This window comes from Salvelinus fontinalis, chromosome 12, assembly GCF_029448725.1.
Source record: "Salvelinus fontinalis isolate EN_2023a chromosome 12, ASM2944872v1, whole genome shotgun sequence".
NCBI lineage: Eukaryota > Metazoa > Chordata > Actinopteri > Salmoniformes > Salmonidae > Salvelinus > Salvelinus fontinalis.
This window is the reverse complement of record NC_074676.1, coordinates 9,537,531-9,563,572: the sequence shown is the minus strand read 5'-3', so window position 1 is coordinate 9,563,572 and position 26,042 is coordinate 9,537,531. Positions and strand designations below refer to the sequence as shown.

The 26,042-nt window shown below is 43.7% G+C and overlaps 1 protein-coding gene across 6 annotated transcripts in view; it reads left to right on the top strand.

Annotated features, from left to right (window-relative positions):
* The window catches only part of LOC129866753 (neuron navigator 2-like), a 140,205-nt gene that overhangs the window by 40,542 nt on the left and 73,621 nt on the right, over positions 1–26,042 (top strand). For all 6 annotated transcript variants that reach the window (XM_055939595.1, XM_055939594.1, XM_055939591.1 and 3 more), the window contains exons 8-11: positions 4,486–5,512; positions 5,798–5,916; positions 12,881–12,989; positions 16,724–17,104. In XM_055939595.1, the coding sequence (XP_055795570.1) occupies positions 4,486–5,512; positions 5,798–5,916; positions 12,881–12,989; positions 16,724–17,104 (1,636 nt within the window). The remainder of the gene's footprint in view (positions 1–4,485; positions 5,513–5,797; positions 5,917–12,880; positions 12,990–16,723; positions 17,105–26,042) is intronic.

Sequence of the window (26,042 nt, the reverse complement as noted above, 5' to 3'; positions counted from 1 at the left end):
CACACACACACACACACACATAAATAGCAAACCACATAGACAGTTATCCTAAACACACACACACACACAGACACATCGATAGATGACCTATGTAAACGTGGTTTCTGTCTTTACATTTCCTCTGCTGTTAGAGGAGCAGGTAATGATTTAACAACACGGGTGCCACTCAAGCTGACCCTGCGGCGTACAGGCTCCTCTGTGGATCGTTCGAGGTAAAACGTTACACGAAGTTAAAGATATGGATTATTTAGGTGTCTTTTTACATTCGGTCTTAGGTTTAGGGTTTAGGTTTTATTTGTAATGCTTCACAGATAACCTTTAAGCCGTTGCCATTTCTGTTTGTGAAGTCAAGAGCTACTTCCGCAGTCAGACACCTATCATTTCAGCTGGCTTGCTACCTCTTATCCGCTATTTGAGTATTGCAAAGTGCAACATTTGACATAACAAATGTGTTACTTCCTCTCCTTTCTGAAGCCTATATTTACTGTTGATTCCTGCCTGTGTGTTGGATTACAGTGTGGCGGACATGACATCACACCATGGCTTTACAATCGTAGTGGTGTAAATAAATCTGTATAAAAGGATGGCCTTGTTTGACGTAAAATGATACACCTCATAATGTATACTCACTGTAAGACCAAGTCCTAGATTGACAGATTGAGTCCTCGGTGGTATGAAGCCAGTCAGACGGTACTCGCCAAGTACTGTGATGTATGTTAGTGAGAGCAGAGCCGAGCAGAGCAGCGTGACAGTGGGAGTTAGCTCTGGTTGGGCCGGGGCCTGGATAACCCAGTCTACGGTCTACTGATGCCAGCCTGTGGTAAACTGCTGCTGCTGTGTTGATGAGGCATTCACTGTGCATTGATTGAGCCCTAATTAGTGTACTTGTGGTAAGGAGAGGGAGGGATGGAGGGAACGACAGAGAGGGAGCGAGAGCGACAGGGAGGGTGGGACAGCGAGTGAACGAGAGACCAACCGATAGGAAAGGGTAGAGAGGGGAAAAGATAGGCAGTGAGGGAGAGAGTGGGACAGGGAGTCTCGTTAAAGTGAGACTGGCGAAGAGAAATAGAGATATGGCAGAGAGAGAGAGAGAGAGCCTTGTTAAGTGTAGATCTCTGGTAGAAAGGACATAGTGAGAGTTACGGAAATCAGAAATGGTTAGTGTTCACTTCTTGGGAGAGGATAGAAGCATGATTGGAACTATACAATGACCACTGTCATTCCTGACCTGTCAATCAAGGATCATCTGAGAGGGTGAGTGGGGGGGTAAATAGATTTGTTTTTGTTGCCAAATTTAGACTGGGGGGGATATAGGATTATGCTTGTGAAACAGTAAATGCTAGTGCTTGGCTATAGGTGTTTCTGTGTCTGTCTGTCCTTATGCTTTACAAAATGTGTATTGTGCTGGAGTCAATAGGAGATTTGATGAAGTAAAGTTACTGTCGTTCCTCTCTGCTAGAACAGGATGATTAGCCCAGATGGTGTTCTATTTGTGTTTATTCATGTGAAGGAACTTTCACTTTTTACATCGTTTAGCAGACACTCTTATCCAGAGCGACTTACAGTGGTGAGTGCATCCATTTTCATACAAGTGCACCATGGGAATCGAACCCACAACTCTGGCGTTGCAAGCGCCACGATCTACCAACTACCGTGTCTAAAGAACCAGAGCATACTGTCTAACTCACTTAAACACAGATGCATTTCTTTAGGCAGTGAATGGAGACATGAAGACTACAATGAATTCGCCATATTTTTTGTAAACAAAAAAATCTTGTTCACCTCAATTCTGTCATACTATATGATGTGAAAGATCCAATGTGTTTCTAGTTACACCAGGTAGAACAGAACACTTGTATGTAGCCGCGAGTGACTGAGGTGAAATGAAATTCTCATGATCGTTAAAGGGTTCCACATAAACAGAATTACTGTCTAGTAATTGAGAATGTTAACAGTTTCCCGCTGCGCTTGACCGTTAGACCCTGGAGCAGCTGCCGGGTAAGGTATGCTTTAAGCAAACCTTTACTCGGCACAGGGAAGTACAGGGAAGTATACAGTATGGAGCGTCTGAAGCTACTGAGTATATAGTGTAACGAACGGGGTGTTGAGTGCTTTTGGCCAAGTGTCTCTGGTGATTTGACCTGTAAAACAGAGCACTAGTGCTGGACACAGAGAGGCCAGGACACCTGCTGGGTATCCCAGCGATATGTCAGGATCAAGAGTAAGTGTCAGTGGATGAGGCGGATCACATTTGTTGGGGAAGAATAAACCCTGTCGGGGTGGGTAAAATGTTTGGTGTTGAGTTGTACATTTTGTTGGAGACTGGTGCGCAACACTGCTGATAAATGTTGTACTTGAAACACACTACTTTCTAGCCAGGGTTGTGGATATATACAGATATGTGGTGAATTATTGCAGAGCTTAACAAATGAGCCTGATAACAAGTCACGTCATTGATGCCTCTGAGGTCTAAAAACAACATACACTTAGTATACAAAACAATAAGAACACCTTGCTAATATTGAGTTGCATTCCCCTTTTTGCCCTCATAACAGCCTCAATTTGTCGGGGCATGGACTCTACAAGGTGTCGAAGGCGTTCCACAGGGATGCTGGCCCATGTTGACTCCAACGCTTCCCAAAGTTGTGTCAGGTTGGCTGGATGTCCTTTGGGTGGTGGACCATTCTTGATACACAAAGGAAACTGTTGAGCGTGAAAAAACCAAGCAGCAGTGCAGTTCTTGACACAAACCGGTGTGCCTTGCAGCTACTGTCATACCCCTTTCAAAGGCACTTAAATCTTTTGTCATTCACCCTCTGAATGGCACACATGCACAATCCATGTCTCAATTGTCTCGAGACTTAAAAATCCTTCTTTATCCTTTCTCCTTCTTTTCATCTACACTGATTGAAGTGGATTTAACATCAATAAGGGACATCCATAAGGGATCACCATTTTCACCTGGTCAGTCTATGTCATGGAAAGAACAGCTGTTCTTAATGTTTTGTACACTCCGTGTTTAAACTAAGTCAATTATGCATGTGTGTGATTTACTGCATGTATGTGTTACAAAGCTCAACATTGTTAGAGCGTTATTTGTGAGCTGAGGTGTGTGCGTGTGCGTGTGCGTGTGCGTGTGCGTGTGTGTGTGTGACAGTTGTATATGGTCACTGGTGTTCAGTGTTGAGTCGGCAAGAACAGACAGGCTTTCATGATTGACTCTCTCTCCCAGGGACTCTGCATAGCGTGCACTCTAAACTGTACACAACCCGCCGCTGATGTTTGGGTTTGAAATTTAAACGTCTGCTAGCTGTGGCAGTACATTTTTGTTTACCTCCCCTCAGGCATGGTAAAAGACAGGTATGTGGCTGGGTTTACTCTGAAAGTGTGCTTACTGAGAGTGGATTAACTTCTGAAACGAGTTTCGCTGCTTGTTGTTGTTGCCCATGTAGACTACTGGACTTAGAGGTAGGTCAGATATGCTTAAATCATGTTAATTTAATAACAATAGATTTTCCTGCTAATTGATAATTAAATAGCTGCATGTTAAAAATTGCTGGGGTACTCTAAATTATACTGAGAAATATGTATTTTTTTTTATCAGAACTGTTTGCAATTAATATTTCGAATTTTGGAGTGTATTTCATGACTCTTCTACCAAATTGTAGATAGAGTATGTGTTTACTCAGCATGTAATTCACAGAGTAATAATTTTTGTATTGCATTATATCAGTATTGTGTGAAGCCCAGTGTAGCCATGGAGACCAGTGGGAGTGAGTGAGTGAGTGAGTGAGTGAGTGAGTGAGTGAGTGAGTGAGTGACTGGCTGACTGACTGACTGACTGACTGACTGACTGACTGACTGACTGACTGACTGACTGACTGATGACTGACTGACTGACTGACATCCCAGGGGAGAACGACTGCCGCCTCTCATTGAAGCCACAGAGGTTCAAGGCCGACCTTGGTACTGCATGCAGGCACAAAACAGGATACCCCATTATAGTGAATGGAAACATTACAATCTTCGTGGTCAATCTTCGTGGTCAATGTTTAGAAGACAATCATGGTACCAAATAATTCCTTCTAATACATCAGATCTATGTTCTTGAACCATCTTTTTTTATTGCACACAGAAGAAGATAAATGTTGTTTCTAATGACAGCTTGCAGTACTCCAGTCAGCCTTCAACTGGAGTTACTCAATGAGAGGGGGCAGCGCTGAGCTAGCCTGCAAAGTCACTTCCTGGAGTAGCTCAAACAGCGCATGTTATGTCTCCATGAGACGCCATCTGAACCGACTTCATTTGGCTTCAATGCGCTACTGAGTCTTCACATTGGAATGAATGGTGTCACGTGATCGATGGATTTGCCAGGGATGGTTCATCCCTTATCCCAACTATAACTATTCAATGAGAGATCTCAATCTACAGCAGGCACTCTGTCCTCCCTCATCTCTCCCTACCTCTGTTTGTGTATCTCCACAGAGAGAAGCTCCATGGCCTCTCCCATCATGACTGAGCACAGTCTGTCTCCAGGGCCCGTCAACGGTTGCTCTTCTTCCTCCATCCCCCAGCCCAATGCAGGCAACAGCAGCAAGCCCTGGAGGAGTAAGTCCCTGAACGTCAAGCACAGCGCCACCTCCTCCATGCTGTCCGTCAAGCAGGACCCTCCCACCAGGCAGCCCGTGGTCCCGCCCCTAGAGGTCCCCCCTAAAGTCATCTCCCAGAAGTCCATGCTGGAGAAACTCAAGCTTTTCAACACCAAAGGAACCTCCAAGGCAGCTGGAGTCCTGACTGACATTCCGACGGGGAAGGAGACGGAGGCGAAGGAGGTGCGCCCCATCGGCGTGGATCCCCTGGAAGAGGCGGATGGGAACTCCCGGCCCCCCAGCGCCATGGCGACCAGCCCCAAACTGGCCCTGAAGGGCATTGCCCAGCGCACTTTCAGCCGGGCCCTCACCCCCAGGAAGAGCTCTCTGAAGACTGGGGAGGAGAAAGACAAGGCCAGGCTCAAGAAGAGAGACAAGGCCCAGGAGGAAGGCTCCAAGTGGGGGTCAGTCACAGAGCAGGAGGTACCCAGGGACAACACCAGGCAGGAGGTAGAAGGTTCAGACGCAGCGGAGCCCAAGAGGAATGCCAAGATCACTAGCTTCATCCCAAAAGGAGGCAAGGCTGGCAGTGGCACAAAGGAGAGCTCAGCCTCAGCAGCACACAGTGGAATACCAAAGCCAGGTTCCAAGGCAGGGAAGACCTCTTCTGGTCGAGATGGAGAGAGGCCCCGCACTTTGAGGGCCTGTGGGGGAAGTGGTCTCTCGGTGCACAAGGGCCAGCTGGACAACAGAAGCTCCTGCTCCAGCCTGGCTGCCTCTGAAGGGAGGTCTCACTATCACCACACCAACGGAGTGCCCCCAGTCGCTACCACAGCCAGCAACACCATCAGTGTTCAGCTACCTCATCCTCAGCAGCAATACAACCACCCCAACACTGCTACTGTTGCACCATTCATGTACAGGTACTATGCCCGCTTTGATGTACAGAATTTGAGCTTTCATAGTTTGATAGTAGGATATACCACAATGTCAAACATTTTATACATACCACATATCAAATCTTTTTACTGATTGTTGAGGATCTGTATAAGCTTAAATTATAGTCAATGACTAATTGGAGAGGACTGAACTACATATACTCACTGGCAACTGTTTACTCCTGATGGGGCGCAGAGGTAGAGAGGTAGACTGAGAGAGGGCTCTGTGACATCTCTCATTGTCTTTGTTGTTGCTGTCATGTCCTATAGGTCTCAGCCAGATGTGACCGGAACAGACATGATGATGGAGGCAGCAGGGTCACTGGAGTGTCACAGAGAGACTGCAGCCTACAGCAAATCAGCACACAACTCCCTGGAGGACCTCACAGGTAAGACTGGCTCACTATGATGTACAGTGTATGTGTAGCAGTTCACTGGTTACATCTCACAGCTTTCCAAGTATACCAGACATCATTTGTGATTGCTAAGTAGTTATTCAAGTGATTCTCCCCACACTGTACATGCAGATTGAAACAGGGCATTTACATACTGTGCTTCGTGACTTCAATTTCCGTATTGGTTTTTCTTTGGCCTTTTACTGGAACAGCATTTCACTGTTCCGGTAAAAGACAGTAGTTAAGAAGATGAGAGTATTGTGAATGGCAAAAATCGAAATTCAAATCAAAATAAAATTTTATTTGCTGAATACAATTGTGAAATGCTTACTTACGAGCCCTTAAACCTCTTAAGGATCTGCCCCTTTTTTCAATTTTCTCCTAAAATGACATACCCAAATCTAACTCCCTGTATGCATATTCTTGGTACCATTTGAAAGGAAACACTTTGAAGTTTGTGGAAATGTGAAAGGAATGTAGGAGAATATAACACAGTAGATCTGGTAAAAAATAATACAAAGAAAAAACCAACTGTTCTTTTGTATTTTTTTCTTTGAAATGCGAGAAAAAGGCCATAATGTATTATTCCAGCCCAGCTGCAATTTAGATTTCGGCCACTAGATGGCAGCAGTGTGTGTGCAAAGTTTTAGACTGAAAATGTTGTATCAAGACTGCCCAAATGTGCCTAATTTGTTTATTAATAACTTTTCATGTTCAAAACTGCACTCTCCTCAAACAATAGCATGGTATTATTTTACTGTAATAGCTACTGTAAATAGGACCGTGCAGTTAGATTAACAAGAATTTAAGCTTTCTGCCAATATCAGATATGTCTATGTCCTGGGAAATGTTCTTGTTACTTACAACCTCATGCTTAATCACATTAGCCTACTTTAGCTCAACCGTCCCGTGGAAGAGACACCGATCCCGAATAAGTTTTTAACGAACAATGCAATTTTAAGTAAATAAAAAAAGTAACACAATAAAAAAACAATAACGAGGCTATGCTATATTCAAGGGGTACCAGTACCGAGTCAATGTGTGGGGGTACAGGTTAGTCGAGGTAATTGAGGTAATAGGTACATAGTTCGGGTAGCCATTTGATTAATTGTTCAGCAGGCTCATGGCTTGGGGGTAGAAGCTGTTAAGGAGCCTTTTGGACCTAGACTTTGCGCTCTTGTACAGATTGCTGTGCGGTAGCAGAGAGAACAGTCTATAACTTGGGTGGCTCGAGTCTTTGATCATTTTTTGGGCCTTCCTCTGACACCGTCTAGTATAGAGGCCCTGGATGGCAGGAAGCTTGGCCCCAGTGATGAACTGAGCCGTTCGCACTACCCTCTGTAGTTCCTTACGGTCGGAGGCCGAGCAGTTGCCATACCAGGCAGTGATGCAACCGGTCAGGATGCTCTCGATGGTGCAGCTGTAAAACCTTTTAAGTATCTGGGGATCCATGCCAAATCTTTTCAGTCTCCTGAAGGGGAATAGGCGTTGTCGTGCCATTTTTGCCACTGTCTTGGTGTGTTTGGACCATGAAAGTTTGTTGGTGATGTGGACACCAATGAACTTGAAACTCTCGACCTCCTCCACTACAGCACCGTCGATGAGAATGGGTGCGTATTCAGCCCTCCTTTTCCTGTAGTCCACGATCAGCTCCTTTGTCTTGATCACGTTGAGGGAAAGGTTGTTGTCCTAGCACCACATGGTCAGGTCTCTGACCTCCTACCTATAGGCTGTTTCGTTGTTGTCGGTGATCAGGCCTACCACTGTTGCCTCATCGGCAAACTTAATTATGGTGTTGGATTCGTGCTTGGCCACGCAGTCGTGGGTTAACAAGGAATACAGGAGGGGACTAAGCACGCCCCTCTGAGGTGCCCTCGTGTTGCGGAACAGCGTGGCAGATGTGTTGTTACCTACCCTTACCACCTTCCCTTCAGGAAGTCGAGGATCCAGTTGCAGAGGGAGGTGTTTAGTCCCAGGGTCCTTGGCTTAGTGATGAGCTTTGAGGGCACTATAGTGTTGAATGCTGAGCTGTAGTCAATGAACAGCATTCTCACATAGGTGTTCCTTTTGTCCAGGTGGGAAAGGGCAGCGTGGAGGGCAATTGTGATTGCGTCATCCGTGAATCTTTTGGAGCGGTATGCGTATTGTTGTGGGTCTAGGGTTTCCGAGATGATGCTGTTGATGTGAGCCATGACCAGCTTTTCAAAGCACTTCATGGCTAAAGACGTGAGTGCTATGGGTCGGTAGTCATTTAGGCAGGTTACCTTCGCTTCCTTGGGCACAGGGACTATGGTGGTCTGCTTGAATCATGTAGGTATTACAGACTCGGTCAGGGAGAGGTTGAAAATGTCAGTGAAGACCAGTGGCGGTCAGTGCTGTTTATGATGAGGGAGGACCATTTTTTTTTCATGAGCATGGCCTTATTTCTATTACAGCATGCTGGATGACTGTCATTCATATTCCATTCACCCAGCTCAATGTAACATAGATAGGTTTAGGCTACGACATGATACTTGCATTTTCCTTATACCCATCATGCTACAACCTAGCCTGTGAATGAAAGTTTACAACGTAGGTGCACACAGGTCGAGAGAAAATGTTGAGATGACAATAGTTAGTCCAGCAGTTACAAACGAGAGTTTCTATTGGACAAATTCAGGTATTTTTATCTCCGTTTCAATTGTTTCCGTTTAAGAAATGTTTTTCAACAGGATCGGCGGAATGAATTCACCCCTGATCATGCATAAACACAGTTCACTTTCATAGCAGCCACGTTGTATTCCTTCTCGCCTCTATGCACTCTCCTCCTCTCACCTTTACCCTTCGTTTGTGGACTTCAATGAACAACACATCAGCTGTATGTGACCAAGCAAAAAAAACTTTCCAAGCCAAACCATGTCATAACCGCTACACACAGCCTACATTGTTGTTCCCATATTAGCTAAAGTAACATAGCTAATAGAACAAATGCGTTAGTAAACCCGCTACAATCATGCAGTAACGTTACAGTGTATAGTCAGTAAGAAGTTACACCAGCAGGCCCTGGTGGCAAAAAATGAAAAAAGCTAAAAGCTTACCTTGACTTGGAAGAGTTCTAATGTTGTGTTGGATAGTCATAGCCAACTAGCTAACATTGCATCCCTCTGTTTGAGCCGGGTGTTTGAGTAACTAAACTAGCCAGCTGCATTTGTTGTCATAATTACTGTGGGGGTCCATGAAAGGGGGTGAGAACCAAGAGCAACCTAGGTTTTGTATTGAAGTCAATGTACCAAGAGGAGGACGTAAGCTAGCCTCAACAGAGTGCTGTTGATGCTACTGTAGACCTTCATTGCAAAACAGTGTGTTTTAATCAGTTATTTGGTGACATGTGAATATATTTAGTATAGTTCTATCTAAAAAGGATAACTTTTCAATGTTTTACCATTTTTATGAAATTCACTGAGGAGGATGGTCCTTACCTTCCTCCTCTGAGGAGCCTCCACTGGTGAAGACACTTTTTACTTGGTCCAAGCATGCTCTGAGTACACATCCTGGTAATCCATCTGGCTCTGCGTCCGTGTGAGTGTTGACCTGTTTAAAGGTCTTACTCACATCGGCTACGGAGTGTGATCACACAGTTGTCCGGAACAGCTGATGCTCTCATGCATCCTTCAGTGTTGCTTGCCGAGCATAAAAGGCATTTAGCCTGTCTGGTAGGCTCACGTCACGGGCAGCTCGCGGCTGGGTTCCTCTTTGTAGTCCGTAATATTTTTCAGGCCCTGCCACATCCGACAAGCTTCAGAGCCGGTGTAGTAGGATTCAATCTTAGTCCTGTATTGATGCTTTGCCTGTTTGATGGTTTGTCTGACGGCATAGCAGGATTTCTTATAAGCGTCCGGATTAGTGTCCCGCTCCTTGAAAGTGGCAGCTCTAGCGTTTCGCTCAGTACATATGTTGCCTGTAATCCATGGCTTCTTGTTGGGGTATGTATGTACGGTCACTGTGGGGACGACATCATCGATGCACTTATTGATGAAGCCGGTGACTGAGATGGTGTACTCCTCAATGCCATCGGAGGACTCCCAGAACATATTTCAGTCTGTGCTAGCAAAACAGTTCTGTAGCTTAGCATCCGCGTCATCTGACCACTTCAGTATAGAGTGAGTCACTAGTACTTTCTGCTTTAGTTTTGCTTGTAAGCAGGAATCAGGATAAAATTATGGTCAGATTTTCCAAATGGAGAGCTTTGTATACGTCTCTGTTTGTGGAATAATGGTGGTCCTGAGTATTTTGTGACATCCTGGTAGAAATCAGGTAAAACAGATTTAAGTTTTCCTGCATTAAAGGATTTTCTTGTTTGCTTATGGCCTTATACAGCTCATTGAGTGCAATCTTAGTGCCAGCATCGATTTCTGGTGATAAATAGACAGCTAACTCTCATTAGCATCAAAGGATCCTGTCCATGGAAACCATTTTTTCAGCCTCGTATTGTTCCCAGGCACAAATGAGGGTCTCTCTTCCCAGCTATACATGTCAGTACTCTATAGCGAGGACTGAATCAAAATGCCACCATGGAGGGCAAAAGCCTCAGTTCCCTGTGGATTCCTTTTAGCCTCTTCGTGATGGATCAGAGATATTGCCTCAAAGTTCACAATGATTTGGCAGGCCCACACAAAGTCTGTCTGAATGCAATTAACAGCACAGTGGAAAAAACTTTCTCAGTTTCTTAGTTTCTCAGCCAGGATGTAAGTGAGTTTATGTTGGTTGGTACTGTTCATCTGGAGAGCTGCTCTGCTGCCACACAGGAAACAGAAAAATATTGAGATGGAAAAATAAAGAAAAGTGAAACACTGGATTCGTATTGAGCTTTGTATGAATTGCAAGACTCGTTGAGAGAGTGTGGAGAGAGAGGCTTGTTTTGACCCTGGAGTTGACTGGTGAAGTGATGGAGTTTTGTCCTGAGGCAGCCCCAGCCCGGAATCTGTGTCTCTGTGTCTAACATGGCAGCCAGGAGGGAGAGAAAAGGCCAGGGGCTGAATGGGACAGAAAAAGCTCATCTGCATGTTAAAGGCTGTGGATGTCATGGAGTTGCCAAGGCTCCTTACCACACACAAGTAGTGTGTGTGTGTGTGTGTGTGTGTGTGTGTGTGTGTGTGTGTGTGTGTGTGTGTGTGTGTGTGTGTGTGTGTGTGTGTGTGTGTGTGTGTGTGTGTGTGTGTGTGTGCGTTGTGGATGGCTGGAGAGGCCTTTCTCCAGAAAAACCAGTCGCCACAGGAGGAGTGGGCAACGCTGGAGCAGTTGTCTCAGCGACATCATTCTCAGCGACATCATTCTCAGCGACATCATTCAAGATTTTCAAGAAAACAAGCGTTTACTTACGTTCTGTTCCGATCCGAATCCTAACGTGTCATGGAGAGGATGTGTCAATACCGGACAGGACTTGGAGAGACTTGGAGCACCTAGTAAGGACTACATGGAGAGAGAAGAAATGCTTCCTCACAGAAACAAGGAGGGTGTTGGTAAGAATGGCAGCAGCAATGACTCCTCACCCAGCAGAGCCAGTGGCAGAGAGGTAGGACACAGCAGAGACCAAACCAGGACCAGGCTGTCCCTGGGCAGTGTTACCCTGGGGGGCTCCAGCCAGCACAGCCACCCCGCCTGTCACATCCCCATCCCCACCAGACCAACCCCAGACAAAACTAGACAACCAGCCATTGAGCTAAACACCTCTGCGGAGACTCGGGAGAGTCCAGGAAGAGAGGGCGCCGAGAGCTGTGACCCTGTGACCCTGAGGCAGACAGCCAGGACGTCAGAGTTCAGAACCAAGCATGTGACCTGGGAGGAGAACTATGTGTCCAGTCGGAGGCAGAGCCGGTTGTACCAGGTGCACCTGCAGCAGACCTGTGTCTGGGACGGCATCGCTCAACTCAACGAGGAGATCCTCCTCACCATGCTGGAGATATATGAGAAACACGAGAGTAAGTGCTTGTGTATGTGTGCATGCGTGTGCCCCCCGCTGCCCTCTGCATGTGGTCTTCAGGGCTGCTTTCCTTTACCGTCCCAGACCTCTCGGACTTAGACGCGGCTTTTTTCATTCGCAGAGCAAAAGTTTGTTCATGCTCTCAAAGCATTCAGAGCATGTGACCGTTATTCTGCCGGCAGAACATTCCGTCAGCCCTCACCGTTATGTTTCTCAGTGAAGCTGGCGTGAAACGGGACTTCGTCAAGGGAGGTCAGCTTTAAAACGGGAGAAAAGTTACACAATCCCTCCATCAAAGGGCTGCCTGTAAGGAGTTAGTGGTGTTGTAAAGGGCAGGTTTAGCCCTGTGAATGGGCTCGTTTGTGCTCCCTTCAAGCCCCCCCTGGAATGCCTTGACTGGTAGTGCTGCTCAGCTCTCCAGTCCACGTTTCCATGTCACGGCAGCGTGTGGGTGTGTGTGTGGGAGTGGGGGGGGGGGGGGGGGGGGCTTCCCCCCCTGCCTCCCCCCTCATGATAGGCAAATACATTTCAATCTGCCCAGCAACACCCTCCACTCACCTACTGCTCATGTTTATTTGGAAAAAGGGTGAATGGGTGAATTAGTTGGCCAAGCTTTTCTCCTTCCCAGCAACTGTTTTGACTGATCGTAAGAACTTTTTCAACGTTTTCTTTCCTCAAAAGCACAGAGAATTCATATGGCGTTTTTGTTGTTGTTGTATGTATATTTTTTCTGGTTTGGGATTTGATTGGCCCTGAAGGAGCTACAGGACGGTATGCAATGTTTAGGACACTCTTGTTGTGAATGGTCTGTTTCAAGTGTTAATGGATACCTTTGAAGGAAAGATGCACATTTCTGAGGATTTCTGAGGATGTCCTGAATTTCTGAGGATGTCCTGAATTTCTGAGGATGTCCTGACAAGCCTGTGCCATGTGTGTTGTTTGACGTAGCAGCTGTTTCAGGTAGGCTGTCTCTAACAGACCCACCCCCTCTACTTCTAGGTGAAGACCCTGAGGCCAGGCGCTTGCGGACGGTGAAGAACATTGCCGATCTGAGGCAGAACCTGGAAGAGACCATGTCCAGCCTGAGGGGAACACAGATCAGCCACAGGTAGATCACTGACCTTGCTTCAGCACCATCTGTGCGTGTCACTCATTACTCACCCATTTTATGCGAGTGCGTGTGTGTGTCATTTTCGATGCTCTTATGGATTGAGAGGTTTATTTGAGTGGTTTGGCGCCGCACTTCCCAAACATGATTGCATACTTACTTTGCAAAGTGCTCTCCACAGAGCATTTAATGTTAGGGTCTTCACAAGCTCAGTAATGCATCAGCGATCTATTACCGAGGGCAGAAGAACAGCAGGGTGAAACAAAAACATGACATTCATTTTGATTGATGTGGGAAGGAAGCGTTCAAAATGAGGACCATTATGTGCTGCATGTGAACCATTTGGATTCCATCTTGTCTACATGACAGAGTCTGCCTTGGGGTCTAAAGGCTTTAGCCTGATTGGCAGTTGGACTGGTAGAGCAGATGTTGATCTGGAGGCATCCTCTTTTGTCTCTGGTCTGATGAATCTGATGTGTTGCCCAGTCGCCTCGTCCTGAGCCCAGCCGTGAAATCGGCTCAGAGGGGTTGACTGGACCCCTGTGGTCAGCCAGCACTGGGTTAAAAGCTGCTTTTGTCTCCCAAGTTGATAAAAGGGGAGAATATACATGAAAGCACTCCTGGTGGGCTGATTTACAATGCCAAAAGCATTTCTACACTCTTTAGCATCATATGGGAGGGAAAGGTTCAGTTCAACTAGTAGGATTGTTCAGCCAGGACAAATATTTTCATAGTATATACATTTGAATGGGGTTTTGATGGGGTTTTGATTGACATTCTCTCTGAACGGCATGTAAATGCAGCTTTTCATGTTGAAGTGGCTCATCTCATGTCTCTCTCGCTCTCTCTCTCGCTCTCCACCCCTTACATTTATTGTTTTGTATATTGAACATATTTTATTTTTGCCATTTTGACCAGTCTGATCTTTAGTTTGTCAGAGAGTGAGAGAGGTAACTCCCCAGCTGAAAAAAAGAGCATAGACCAGCATTGGTTGGTCCAGCATAGGTGCTGGTGACTAGCCTCATCTGACTAGCCTCAGTGTTTTCGTTGTGTTTTTGTGGTGCCTTCGTTGTGTTTTCGTGGTGGCTTCGCTGTGTTTTCGTGGTAACCAGCCTTTGCTGTGTTTTGCTGGTGACCAGCCTTCGCAGTGTTTTTGCTGCTGAGCAACCTTCGCAGTGTTTTTGCTGGTGAGCCACCTTCGCTGTGTTTTGGACACTTATGCTGGTCACCAGCAAAACCAGCATCAAGTCACATCATTCTGGCTTGCAAAGTGACGTTTAATTCCTATTGGAATCTAGCCAGAGTGGGGATATCCAACAATTTCAACTTTTCTTCACCCATAATATGTTTGCAGAATGACTGCCAGGGTTAGAAAGTATGATAAATGAGACATCCCAAACCATCTAAACTGGAACAACCATTTCAGTATCCGGTGCAATAAGTCCAACTAATAGTTTAGAAACATTAAAAAAAACATGTTATTAATCTTTGTTTACTATAAGATTAATGAATCAATGTACATGCAAAAACACAACAAACACAAAAGATATTGAAACAAACAATTCTAAAAATCAACTGCAATAGAGAATGCTGGGAAATATGATAATGATGGGCATAGTCAGACCAGCTTGATCAGCTAGACCATGCTGGACCAGCATAGACCAGCATGGACCAGCTTTGTAACCAGCATACCACCATCACCAGCATAAGCTTGTATGTGTCCAAAACACAGTGAAGGCTGGTCATGAGTGTCCAAACTAGAGGACGACCGATTATGATTTTTCAACGCCGATGCCGATACCGATTATTGGAGAACCAAAAAAAGCTGATACCGATTAATTGTCCGATTTTTATATATATATTTGTAATAAACGACAATTGCAACAATACTGAATGAACAATGAACCCTTTTATTTTAACTTAATATAATACATAAATAAAATCTATTTAGTCTCAAATAAATAATGAAACATGTTCAATTTGGTTTAAATAATGCAAAAAACGGAGAAAGTAAAAGTGCAATATGTGCCATGTTGTAAAGGGTGGATGTGCAGCAGGTGGGACGGAGTCAGGCGCAGGACACAGAGGATGAGTAATAACGGTCTTTACTCAAGACGACAACAAAATAAATTCCATGCAGGGAAAAACAATCCAGCTCACATAATATTAGCGACAGCTAAACACAGAACAAACACGCACAAAACCATGTGGGAACCAGAGGTTTAAATAGGGAATAAATCATAATGTAATGGAAACCAGGTGTGTACAATAAAGACAAAACAAATGGAAAATGAAACGTAGATCGGTGGCGGTTAGAAAACCGGTGACGTCGACCTCCGAACGCCCCCAGAACAAGGAGAGGCACCAACTTCGGCGGAAGTCGTGACACATGTAAAAAAGCTAACGTTTAAGTTCCTTGCTCAGAACATGAGAACATATGAAAGCTGGTGGTTCAATATTCCCAGTTCTTCAACATTCCCAGTTAAGACGTTTTAGGTTGTAGTTATAGGAATTATGATGCGTCGACTATTTATCTCTATACCATTTGTATTTCATATACCTTTAACTATTGGATGTTCTTATAGGCACTATAGTATTGCCAGTCTAATCTCGGGAGTTGATAGGCTTGAAGTCATAAACAGTGCTGTGTGTCAAGCATTGCTAAGAGCAGCTTGCAAACTCAGTAATGTGCTGTTTGAATGAATGCTTACGAGCATGTTGTTGCCTCCCACCGCTCAGTCAGACTGCTCTATCAAATATCAAATCATAGACTTAATTATAATAAACACACAGAAATACGAGCATTTGGTCATTAATATAGTCAAATCCGGAAACTATCATTTTGAAAACAAAACGTTTATTTTTCTGTGAAATACGGAACCATTACGTATTTTGTCGAACAGATGGCAACCCTAAGTCTAAATATTGCTGTTACATTGCACAACCTTCAATATTATGTCATAATTATGTACAATTTTGGCAAATTAATTACGGCCTTTGTTAGGAAGAAACACATTTCGCAATGAGCCAGGTGGCCCAAACTGCTGCATATATAAGTGACACAATTTCCCTAGTTAATGTTGTCTGCTAACATGCAGTTATTTTAGCTAAATATGCAGGTTTAAAAAAAATATACTTCTGTGGATTGATTTTAAGAAAGGAATTGATGTTTATGGTTAGGGACATTTGTGCAACGAATGTGCTTTTTTCACGAATGTGCTTTTGTTAAATCATCACCCGTTTGGCGAAGTTGAATTAGGCTGTGATTCGATGATAAATTAACAGGCACCTCATTGATTATATGCAACGCAGGACAAGCTAGTTAACCTAGTAATATCATCAACCATTAATGATTAATCGGTCGACCTCTAGTTCAAAGCCCAGCGAAGGCTGGTCACCAGTGTCCAAAACACAGCGAAGGCTGGTCACCAACAAAACCAGCTAGACAATGCTGGTCAGACCAGCTTGACCAGCTAGACGATGCTGGTCAGACCAGCTATGCTGTGGGCTATGCTGTTGGTTTCAGCAGGCTCCTGTCCTGACCCACTCACCCCCTGAACAGACCTTTGATTTATTTGAGTGACAGCCCGTTGCCCTGGACAGGGACTTGTTCATGTCTGGCTCCTGACTCACCACAGCCTCTCGCAGCAGGGGTCTGTCTAATTTTGAATCTGGATCTTACCCCCCCCCCCCCCCCCCCCCTCCACCATCCTCGCCTCCTTCTCTCTCCCCAGTACCCTGGAGACCACCTTTGACGGCAGCGTCACCACAGAGGTCAGCGGGAGAGGCATGCTCAACCTGTCCCCCCGCCCCAACCCAGCGCTGCCCTGGCGACTGGGCCCCTCCAGCCCCCGTCTGCAGGCGGGCGATGCCCCCTCAGTGGGGAATGGGTACGAGGTAGCAACACGGGGCAGTGCCAGTCGCATGGTGAGCCCCGAGAGCGGGCTCTACCTCCGTGGCAGGCAGACACCAGGCCAGGAGAGGAACAGTGTGTGTGAGCTGGACCCGCCAGATAAGATGGAGGAGCTGGAGTGCATCGCCATGGAGACCACGGGGTACATGAGCGACGGTGACGTGCTGGGGAAGAATCTCCACATGGACAAAGTCTCCAGTGGGTGAGTGCACACGACATCTGTACTTTTGTGTATTCAACCGACGAAAGCAACCTGGGGAAGAGCAATAACCCTGCTATGAATGGACCACCTCTGTGTTCTGCTTTCTTGCCACTAGATGGTAGTGTTTCTGTCTTCTGTCCTTGTGAGTGTGACTGTCCTCTCTGCTAATGTCTCTTAGTTGTCAGTGGTAGCTCAGAGAGAACCCCTGAGTCTGTGGCAGACGACAGATGAGAGATCACTTGAGACATCTTTCGTTTGGAAGATAGCTTGGTAACATGCTGTCTCTTTTGGAAAGCTCTCAAGGGGAAGAGGGTTATGATTTCAAAAAAGAATCTGCCCTTTGTGCGCTAGAGAGAAAGCAGCTCATGGGAAATATTCTTCTTAGCCTTGAGATGACGTGAGAAAGTGAGAGCTCTTATTCATATGCAACATGCACTCCTAGAGAAAGAATGCTGGTCCAACTTCGATTTGAATCCTCTCCTTTACTGGGCCTCAGAGGTTCTGTGGTAACAATCTCACACAGTCAACCAGAGGTCTCCACAAAGAGGTAAGTCATGTGACACAGAGCCAAATGCAGGTCAGGATATGTCTGCAGGTGATGTGATGACATATTATGCTGTGTGTTTCGTCTCAGTGGAATTTGGACCAAATAAGCTGTTTACTTTACCATCATCTCCTTGTCAGGTTGAAACAAGCACAAGATGCTGGAGAACTTGGATGTTGTTCACCACAATCATCCTTATTATCTGATTTTCCTCTAGGACCCGGAGGCAATGGAGAATGTCAGTGATGACATGGTCCTTGTTCTGCTCTGGAAAGGCTTTATACAAGTTCATTATGAATGTCTTGGTGATGTCACAGCACTTTGTCAAAGGATAGAACGACCTATCAAAGGGGGCGAGTTCCCATACAAAAAAAATAAAAAATAATTCCATATACATCACGTAAAATGTATTTAAAAATACAGTAGATATATTTGCATCTTTGCTCAAATGCATGTAATCGCTGACAATATTCCAGAAATGCATGTAATCCCTGACAATATTCCAGAAATGCATGTAATCCCTGACAATATTCCAGAAATGCTTGGCTATGATGTCTGGTCCACAGGGTGGCCAAAGTGGTTCCTAATTCAGCTTCTTAAATTACTCTTTGGAAGTGATATAATTTGAATTGTGACATAATTTTAACATTCTGTCATAAATAGCACATGTTCAACTTCATAAAAAAAAAGAATTTCCCATCTCAAGAGGTAAAAAAAAGACTATAGTAAGTGCCTCTCTCCAGGTGGCTGGTTAGTGGTGTTATGGTGCATTCGTAACCAAGTGGGAAGTGGGAACATCTGGTAAAAATCCACTTGAACGGCCCTCCAACTGGTAATGATTAGTTAAATCAGCCATGAATCCCCATGTGACAGGGGGAATATAAGCGTGTTGTGTGCAACAGGGAAGGGCAATTGAATGCAAGATTCACCATTTTTTTTAATTATTCACACATTTCTAGCCTGTCTAACTATGGTTAACAGGGTTAACGTGTTATGCTCAGTTTTCACCCCAAAACACCAGAAAATTGCCAAAAGAGTACTTGCACTAGTAAGTCTTTATTCATATTGAAAATCAGATTTATTGAGCTCTCCATGTGGTGTATATTAAAGGGCAATATATATTTGTCTTTTAAAATTCTATATTGGGACGCAAAAAAAAGTACTGATTTCGTGGAACGACCCAGTACACGTTAAGTTCTGCCCGTTGGACGTTAGTTGCAATTCTCTCATCAAGTTCATTTGTTTATTTGTCATATGCACATGAAAGACATGGAGTCACTACATGACCGATAATGTATTATGTTTGTAGTCATTTTTGTAGTAATTTAAATGCATAAAAATGCATGTTATTACTTTTGGTATGCTTTTGGAATGTGTCTAGTGCAATAAAAGTGCATTTTGACTAGGGTTGGGCGGTATGCAGATTTTCATATCATCATACCGTCCTTCTCTCCCGGTATTACTGGCTTAGTACACAAGGGGGCGCCAAAAACGCAAAAAAGCCCATTGGGCATCTATTACCAGAATGCAAACAAAATTAGCACAAGTAGTAGTGAATTTCCATGGAGGCTGCTACCTAAATATGCTAACTAGCACAAATGAAAATAAACAAATTGTAAAGACAGGCAATCCAACTCATAAAGTAATACATATATAGGTAAGAGCAAATGTTATTTTTGGTGAGTTTGGATATTTACAAGTGAATGTGAACAAGAGACATTGTGCAAATTAACAAAGTTTTGACGCATGCTTGTCTGAAGGAAGAAGAGTACTGTGTACACGCTGTGTCTGTGTGGTGTCTGGGAGTCTCTACGGCAACGGGCCTGCCTGCTCTGCTCAGGAGAAGATAGGGGAGGAGCAGACGGCCCTGAACAGAGAGGAGGAAAAACGCAAGGAAATCAAGCTGCAGTGGCAGCTGTAGATAACTCATGCAAAGGGCTTTGACTTCTCAAACACGGCAGAAAGCTAACACACTATGATGCTCTGTGGTCTCATTAATTCAGCCACTTACTTAGATAACTAGCAAGTTAAACGTAGGGGTTGTCCTAACGCAGAATTCTTCATTTTTAATGCAGGAAAAAAAGATAAAACACCATTCTAAAATGCTTCTTATTGTAATTTCTGCTCAGCATCAAACTAATGTTGTGCTTCAGTTGCTCTTTTCCACTCGGATGAGAATTCACAAATGGGCTTTCTATCAAAAGACAGCGCTCTGACTGATGTGTAGCTATCTTTCTCCTGTACTTTTCTCGGTGTAGCCAGACTACTTTTCTCTGGTAAAATGCAAGATTCAATTTAAGCAAAACATGAGGAAATGTAGCTGGTTACATTCCTTCTTTGATAAACATTAGAAATATGTTTTTTTTGCAAAAAAAACCACCTTGCTTTTTCATTGTAAATGTATTTACTTGTGGGGCTGCCAGCCAAATAGTGTTGCACTTCTGTTGTCATCTGATTACAATGAAGCTATTTCCTGCCGAATGTGTTGCACTAATGTATTTTCTGTGAAGGAAAACTATACTTGCACGTCTCTTATCACTCTATTGAAGCAAAAAAAACACTGTTGACTTTCAATATAAACCCAGACCCCTGTCAATAAACAGCTGGACTCATCTGATCCCGCTTTCTCCCATTGTGCAATTTACAAACAAACACGTGACTGGCTCAACTGTTCTGGGGAATGTAAATGTAAATCATAATGTAAAATAATGTGACAGATGAAATGAAGAATGCGATCTGCTTTATCTCCAATCATATTGCATTTACTTCAAAAGTAGCTACAAATATAAAAATGTGTTGAAAAACTTCAAAATAATTGTTTCAATGGTACTGAGGTGTTTTGAAAAACCAGCCCAAGGCTATTTCCAAATACCCTGGTATACGGTATATACGGTTCACAGCCCAAGCCAAATTTTGACAAAATATATTGTAGCAGCGGTAGCTTATTAGAAGACTTGGAGGCATGGTGTGTTGGGGGCGTGGCTTTGTCATAGTGCTTTTTGGCCTCCCCATGTGACGGATTGTCATGCCAGTTAATGTGTTATGTTGTGTTCTCTGGTTGAAGGTTAAGTTTGTACACTGCCTGTTCTGCAGGAGCAATGAGACTGACATAAGTGCATGTGATACTGAAGAGGCATCTGAAGGTTCATTTTTAATACAGTCAACAGCTAGTGATGGGAACCTGAGGCTTTCCAAAGGCTTTCACTATAGTGTGCTGAAAAACAGTTCATTACGCTGAGCTTCCTAATCTGTTCACAATGCACATTAGTGACATCTGCTGGTCAGCATTAAATAGCAGCGTTTAATGATCGGATACAAGTTTGTTTTTCTCCACTGTTCTCATCAAAGCGCTGTGGTGCAGCGATAAGTCGTTGGCTTTAGTAGCCTGTAATCAGTTGGAATACACACTGAGTTCACGTCATGCTTCCGTTTTTTGCCTTCAAGTTTACCATTTTTCAGAAACTGCATCTATGGCATTGTTTAGGATGCTTAAGACAGAAGTTTATACTATACTAAATAAAACAAATTATTTAAACAACAGCGCAGAAACTGTGGTTTCACTTTCTTTTTTTTATCGAAATAGTGCGCCTTTAACAGGATTTGACCTCATACCCTTAGGTCCTTGAATGTTCCATAGTTCCCTATTCTACCTGCTAAGATACCAGTCAGGTGACTCTTTTTGTACAAAATCCTAACTATATTTGTAAGTACGGTCAGTGGTGGAAAAAGTACCCAATTGTCCTACAGTACTTGAGTAAAAGTAAAGATACTTTAATAGAAAATGACTCAAGTAAAAGTGAAAGTCACCCAGTATACTACTACTTGAGTAAAAGTCTTTAGCTTTAAATATACGTAAGTATCAAAAGTAAATGTAATTGCAAAAATATACTTAAGTAAAAGTATAAATCATTTCACATTCCATATATTAAGCAAACCAGACGGCACAATTATAAATGTTTACTTTTTTTTACGTAATACCAGGGGCTCACTCCAACAAACGAAGCATTTGTGTTTAGTGAGTCCGCCAGATCAGATGCAGTAGGGATGACAGGGGTGTTATTTTGATAAGAGTCTGAATTGGACCATTTTCCTGTCCTGCTAAGGATTCAAAATGTAACGAGTACTTTTGGGTGTCAGGGAAAATGTATGGAGTAAAAAGTACATTATTTTCTTTAGGAATGTAGTGGAGTAAAAGTAAAAGTTGTCAAAAATATAAATAGTAAAGTACAGATATCCCAAAAACTACTTCAGTAGTACTTAAAATAATTTGGACTTAAGAGTCAGTGGGATCTCGCATTTTGCAACACAAACGGTTTGAAAAAGCATGTGAAAATATATTCTAAAATACATTCTTTAATATATTTCAGAATGTATTTTTAAATACACTAAATACATTTTCTGATCCATTTAACATATATTGTGATGTACATTTTACCTATATTTATATATACATTTTAAATGAATGCTGTTATATATTTTGGAATGTATTTAAAATGTATAAATAAATACAATATTTTGCCAATTTTAAATATTTCACAATATTTTTAAATCTATTTAAAAATGTATTTTGTATTTTTTTTCTGGTTAGGTGAACACATGGGCCTAATACTAACGTGACCTGTAAACTCTACTGGGTTTCACTCTGTTTTGAACCCAGGCCTGAAGTGGTCGAGAGTTCAGTGACTTAGTACAAATGAGTGACCTGCTGCAGGCTAACTGTCTCTGCTCAAACCATCCGGTGTTGTTCAGTAACCAGAGTTAATGGATGACCCACTGCAAGCATGCAGCTCTAAAACTTAAACACTGGCAGATATTCAAGTTATTGATTTTATGCCCTTTAAAGAGGTAGGGACCAACATTAGACCACTTCTATAAACTTGCGCTTTGGCCAGGTGGGTTGTGGGTACCATATACCACTGACCTGCTTGGAAATATATTGCTGTGTACTTGGTTTGCATTGTATTACTTTTTTTTCTGTCTTAATAACAAAGTGAGCCAGTCAATGAGTCATCTGCTGTGGCGCGTCTCATTGCAAAAGGCGTTTAATTAAAAATCATAACTTATCTTTTGTTTCCCCATGTAGGTGCTGTTTTTTGTTTACAGGAAGGCATAAGGCACACACTCCACTCCCTCCTTTGTCAAAGGTTAGGGCTTTTTACCTGTCTGGCTGGTTAGTCAACAACTGGTCTGACTCAGCTTTAATAGCTGCCTACAGTATAGCTCCAGTCACATCAGTCACTGTCAACCTCGAAACACTCAAAAGAGTTCATCCTAGGAAATGTGGCTGCTATTTAGGTCTTTTGCTTATCAGAGGAAATTCGGGCCTTTTGTTCATGCTAGTGCTGCCGGGGCTTGCATGTAATTGGTACTTCCTGATCTTTGAGATGAAAGGTGATATTTAATTTAGGTTGGTGTCTTTCTCTTTCATCACTCACTATGAAGTGTTATTACCTAAAGCCCATAATCAGGTTGGCTTAAACAGTAACTTTTTAGAGAGTAAGGATTCCTTCTATACAGTATGTCTTTTTGTACAAATGATTTTGAGAAGTAATCAAATCATAGTCTCTCTGTTTGCTCAGTTTGAGGGTAATTTCTTGATTCCTAAAATTCTAAAAGTTTGCCTAATTTCAGTTTATTTGACAAAAAAAATCAGTCATTGTGTAGAGAATAATTGTACCATCTACACCGCTTTTAAATATATTTTCCATAACCAAAAATATTGTATTTTCAGCTGTTTGAAGCTGGTGTATAAAACCGAAAGTAAATTTAGGAATGGGCAGCATAGAAATAGCACACATAGAACATATCTACGGCTTCTTAGACTTGCTTTCAATAAGAATGACAGATCTATAACTCACATTTCTATGTGAATTTGGTTGGGTTAACTATTAAAAAAGTTAACTATTGCAGCCTTAACGAATCATATCCCTCCTCCAGTTAGTGGGGGAAGATGCTCCGAGGAAAATCATTCTAATCAGCTACTCCCTGACTCACAGCCCATACCCCCAAGACATTTACCCCGGCCCCTCCTCTTACCCCTACCCCTTCCGCAAACAACACCCCCTCCCCTCCTGTGCTGGGGCTCTCCTGTCCTGTACTGCCATGTCCTTCCTCTCTTCCTCTCACTCTGCCTCCGCCTGAAACACTGAGCTTGCAGCTCCCTGGTCCTTCATCTGCTCCTTTTGTTACCAATGACCCCATCATTCCTCCTGAAGAGCTCCTCCATCTGAACAGACTTGACAGGGATGAGAGTGGTAGAGGGAGAGAGAGAGAGAGAGAGAGAGAGAGGCAGTTGTGTTAAGGAGAGAGAGTGACAGAGAAAGAGAAAGATAAAGAAAGAGAGGATAGTAGTAAAGGAGAACTGGCTGGGTGACTCGGATGACTTTGTGTTGGACCAGCCTTAGTTAACCATTCAGTAGTGAAATCTCTCCTCTGACCAACCTGCAGGATTGGCATTTTCTAGAAGCTCAATATTGACAGGTATGTTTCCAATCTACTCAAAAAAAATTAAAAGCAGAAGAAAAAAAAGTTGTATGTGAAAAAGCCTAAACTGACTGAAGCACTTAGTTAAATGTCTAGCAGGTTTTCATGCACTACATATAGCATTTTAATATGTGTCATTCTTTGTATTTGGGGTTCTAGTACCTTCAGTTTAGGGTCAGGCACCTTTTGCCGAGGTGGGTGTGCTAACCCAAATAATGACTCCCAAAATGTGTGAACAAAACGAGGACAAACCCCAAGTTAATCAGTAGTCACATTAAAATGTCGCTTTCACTATGACTCAAATTCACCTTTTCAACAATGATTTGGGAGCTGTCGTGTCTGTACACACTAAAGCCATTAATAAACATGGTTATAAATGGCTCTGGGACACACAACATGACAATGGTAACATAAACTTCCTCACTTTTTGTTTCGATAACCAAGCCCTTAGGTTGGGTGTTGGTCAGCTCTCCTAACAGTTAGAGATAGAAAATGCTTTGCAGTAACAAACCCATAAATATTTTTACGAAAGTAGTATTACAGGCTTGGGAAGCAATTGTATGTGTTTAATGAGTGGTAGTTTAAACAGAGGCAGTTTCCCATGATTTCCTGTCACACTCCAAGACAAGCTGAGACTCCCTGTGTCACCTGGATTAGCGTGAAACCGTGCCTGGGATTATGTGAAGTTGCAGGGATGACAGTAAAGCTGTGTTTTTCAATGGGACTGCCTCAATGAATTTATCTCAACCTAAGCTGGTAAGCCTACGGCGTTGCTTTGGGCTAAAGGCATGACAATGGCCCTCTAAATGAGTAACTGGAAATGGGTAATTATGGAGGGTTAGTTGGTGTTGACTGAGAGCAAATGTGAATGTTTATCTAGCTGCGGCGGGTTAATCGTCTCGTATGCCCTCCGCATACAATACCGAGATGACTTTGGGCACGTTCTTTTGTTTTATATGTTGTCATTTCATCCGTCATGTCAAACCCCCACCTCTCCAACTGCAGGGATGGTGTGATCGTTCTGAATGCCCGTGCCGTATTCTGTAGCCGCGTTGACAGGAGATATCGTTGTTCTTCATTTTTAGCGGTATTATTGGCACTGACATCACACACATACTATGCAGAATAACAGTGTTAGTATTACCAGATGATACGAACCAAATATGCGTCTCCAATTGAGCTGTCTCCAGTGCATTTTCGGGATGACATACGTCATGGTTGTTCTGTATAGGGGTCTTCAGGTCAGACACAGTATAAACGTATATAACAGGATTGTAATGTGTTTGAGGCTGTAATCCTGTCAGTGAAGAGGATCAGAACAGCCTGTCATGTAACACAGCAGAGACAGAGATGTGACATATACAGGGACAGAGACAGAGACCGGGACAGAGACAGGGACAGAGACAGGGACCGAGAAAGATACCGGGACAGAGACCGGGACAGAGACAGGGACCGAGAAAGATACCGGGACAGAGACAGGGACCGAGACAGAGACCGGGGCCGAGACAGGGACATGGACAGGGACATGTACAGGGACAGAGACAGGGACCGAGACAGAGACCCGAGACAGGGACAGAGTGGCACTGAGACAAGGACAAAGACTGAAACAGGGACAAAAACAGGGACCGAGACATATACAGGGACAGAGACTGAAACAGGGACATAGATATACACTGAGACAAGGACAGAGACAGGGACTGTGGCAGAGACAAGGACAGGGACAAATACAGAGACATGGACAGAGACCAAGACTGACAGGGACTGAGACAGGGACTGTGACCGAGAAAGATACCGGGACAGAGACAGGGACAGAGACAGGGACCGAGACAGAGACCGAGACAGAGACAGAGACAGGGACAGAGTGGCACTGAGACAAGGACAAAGACTGAAACAGGGACAAAAACAGGGACC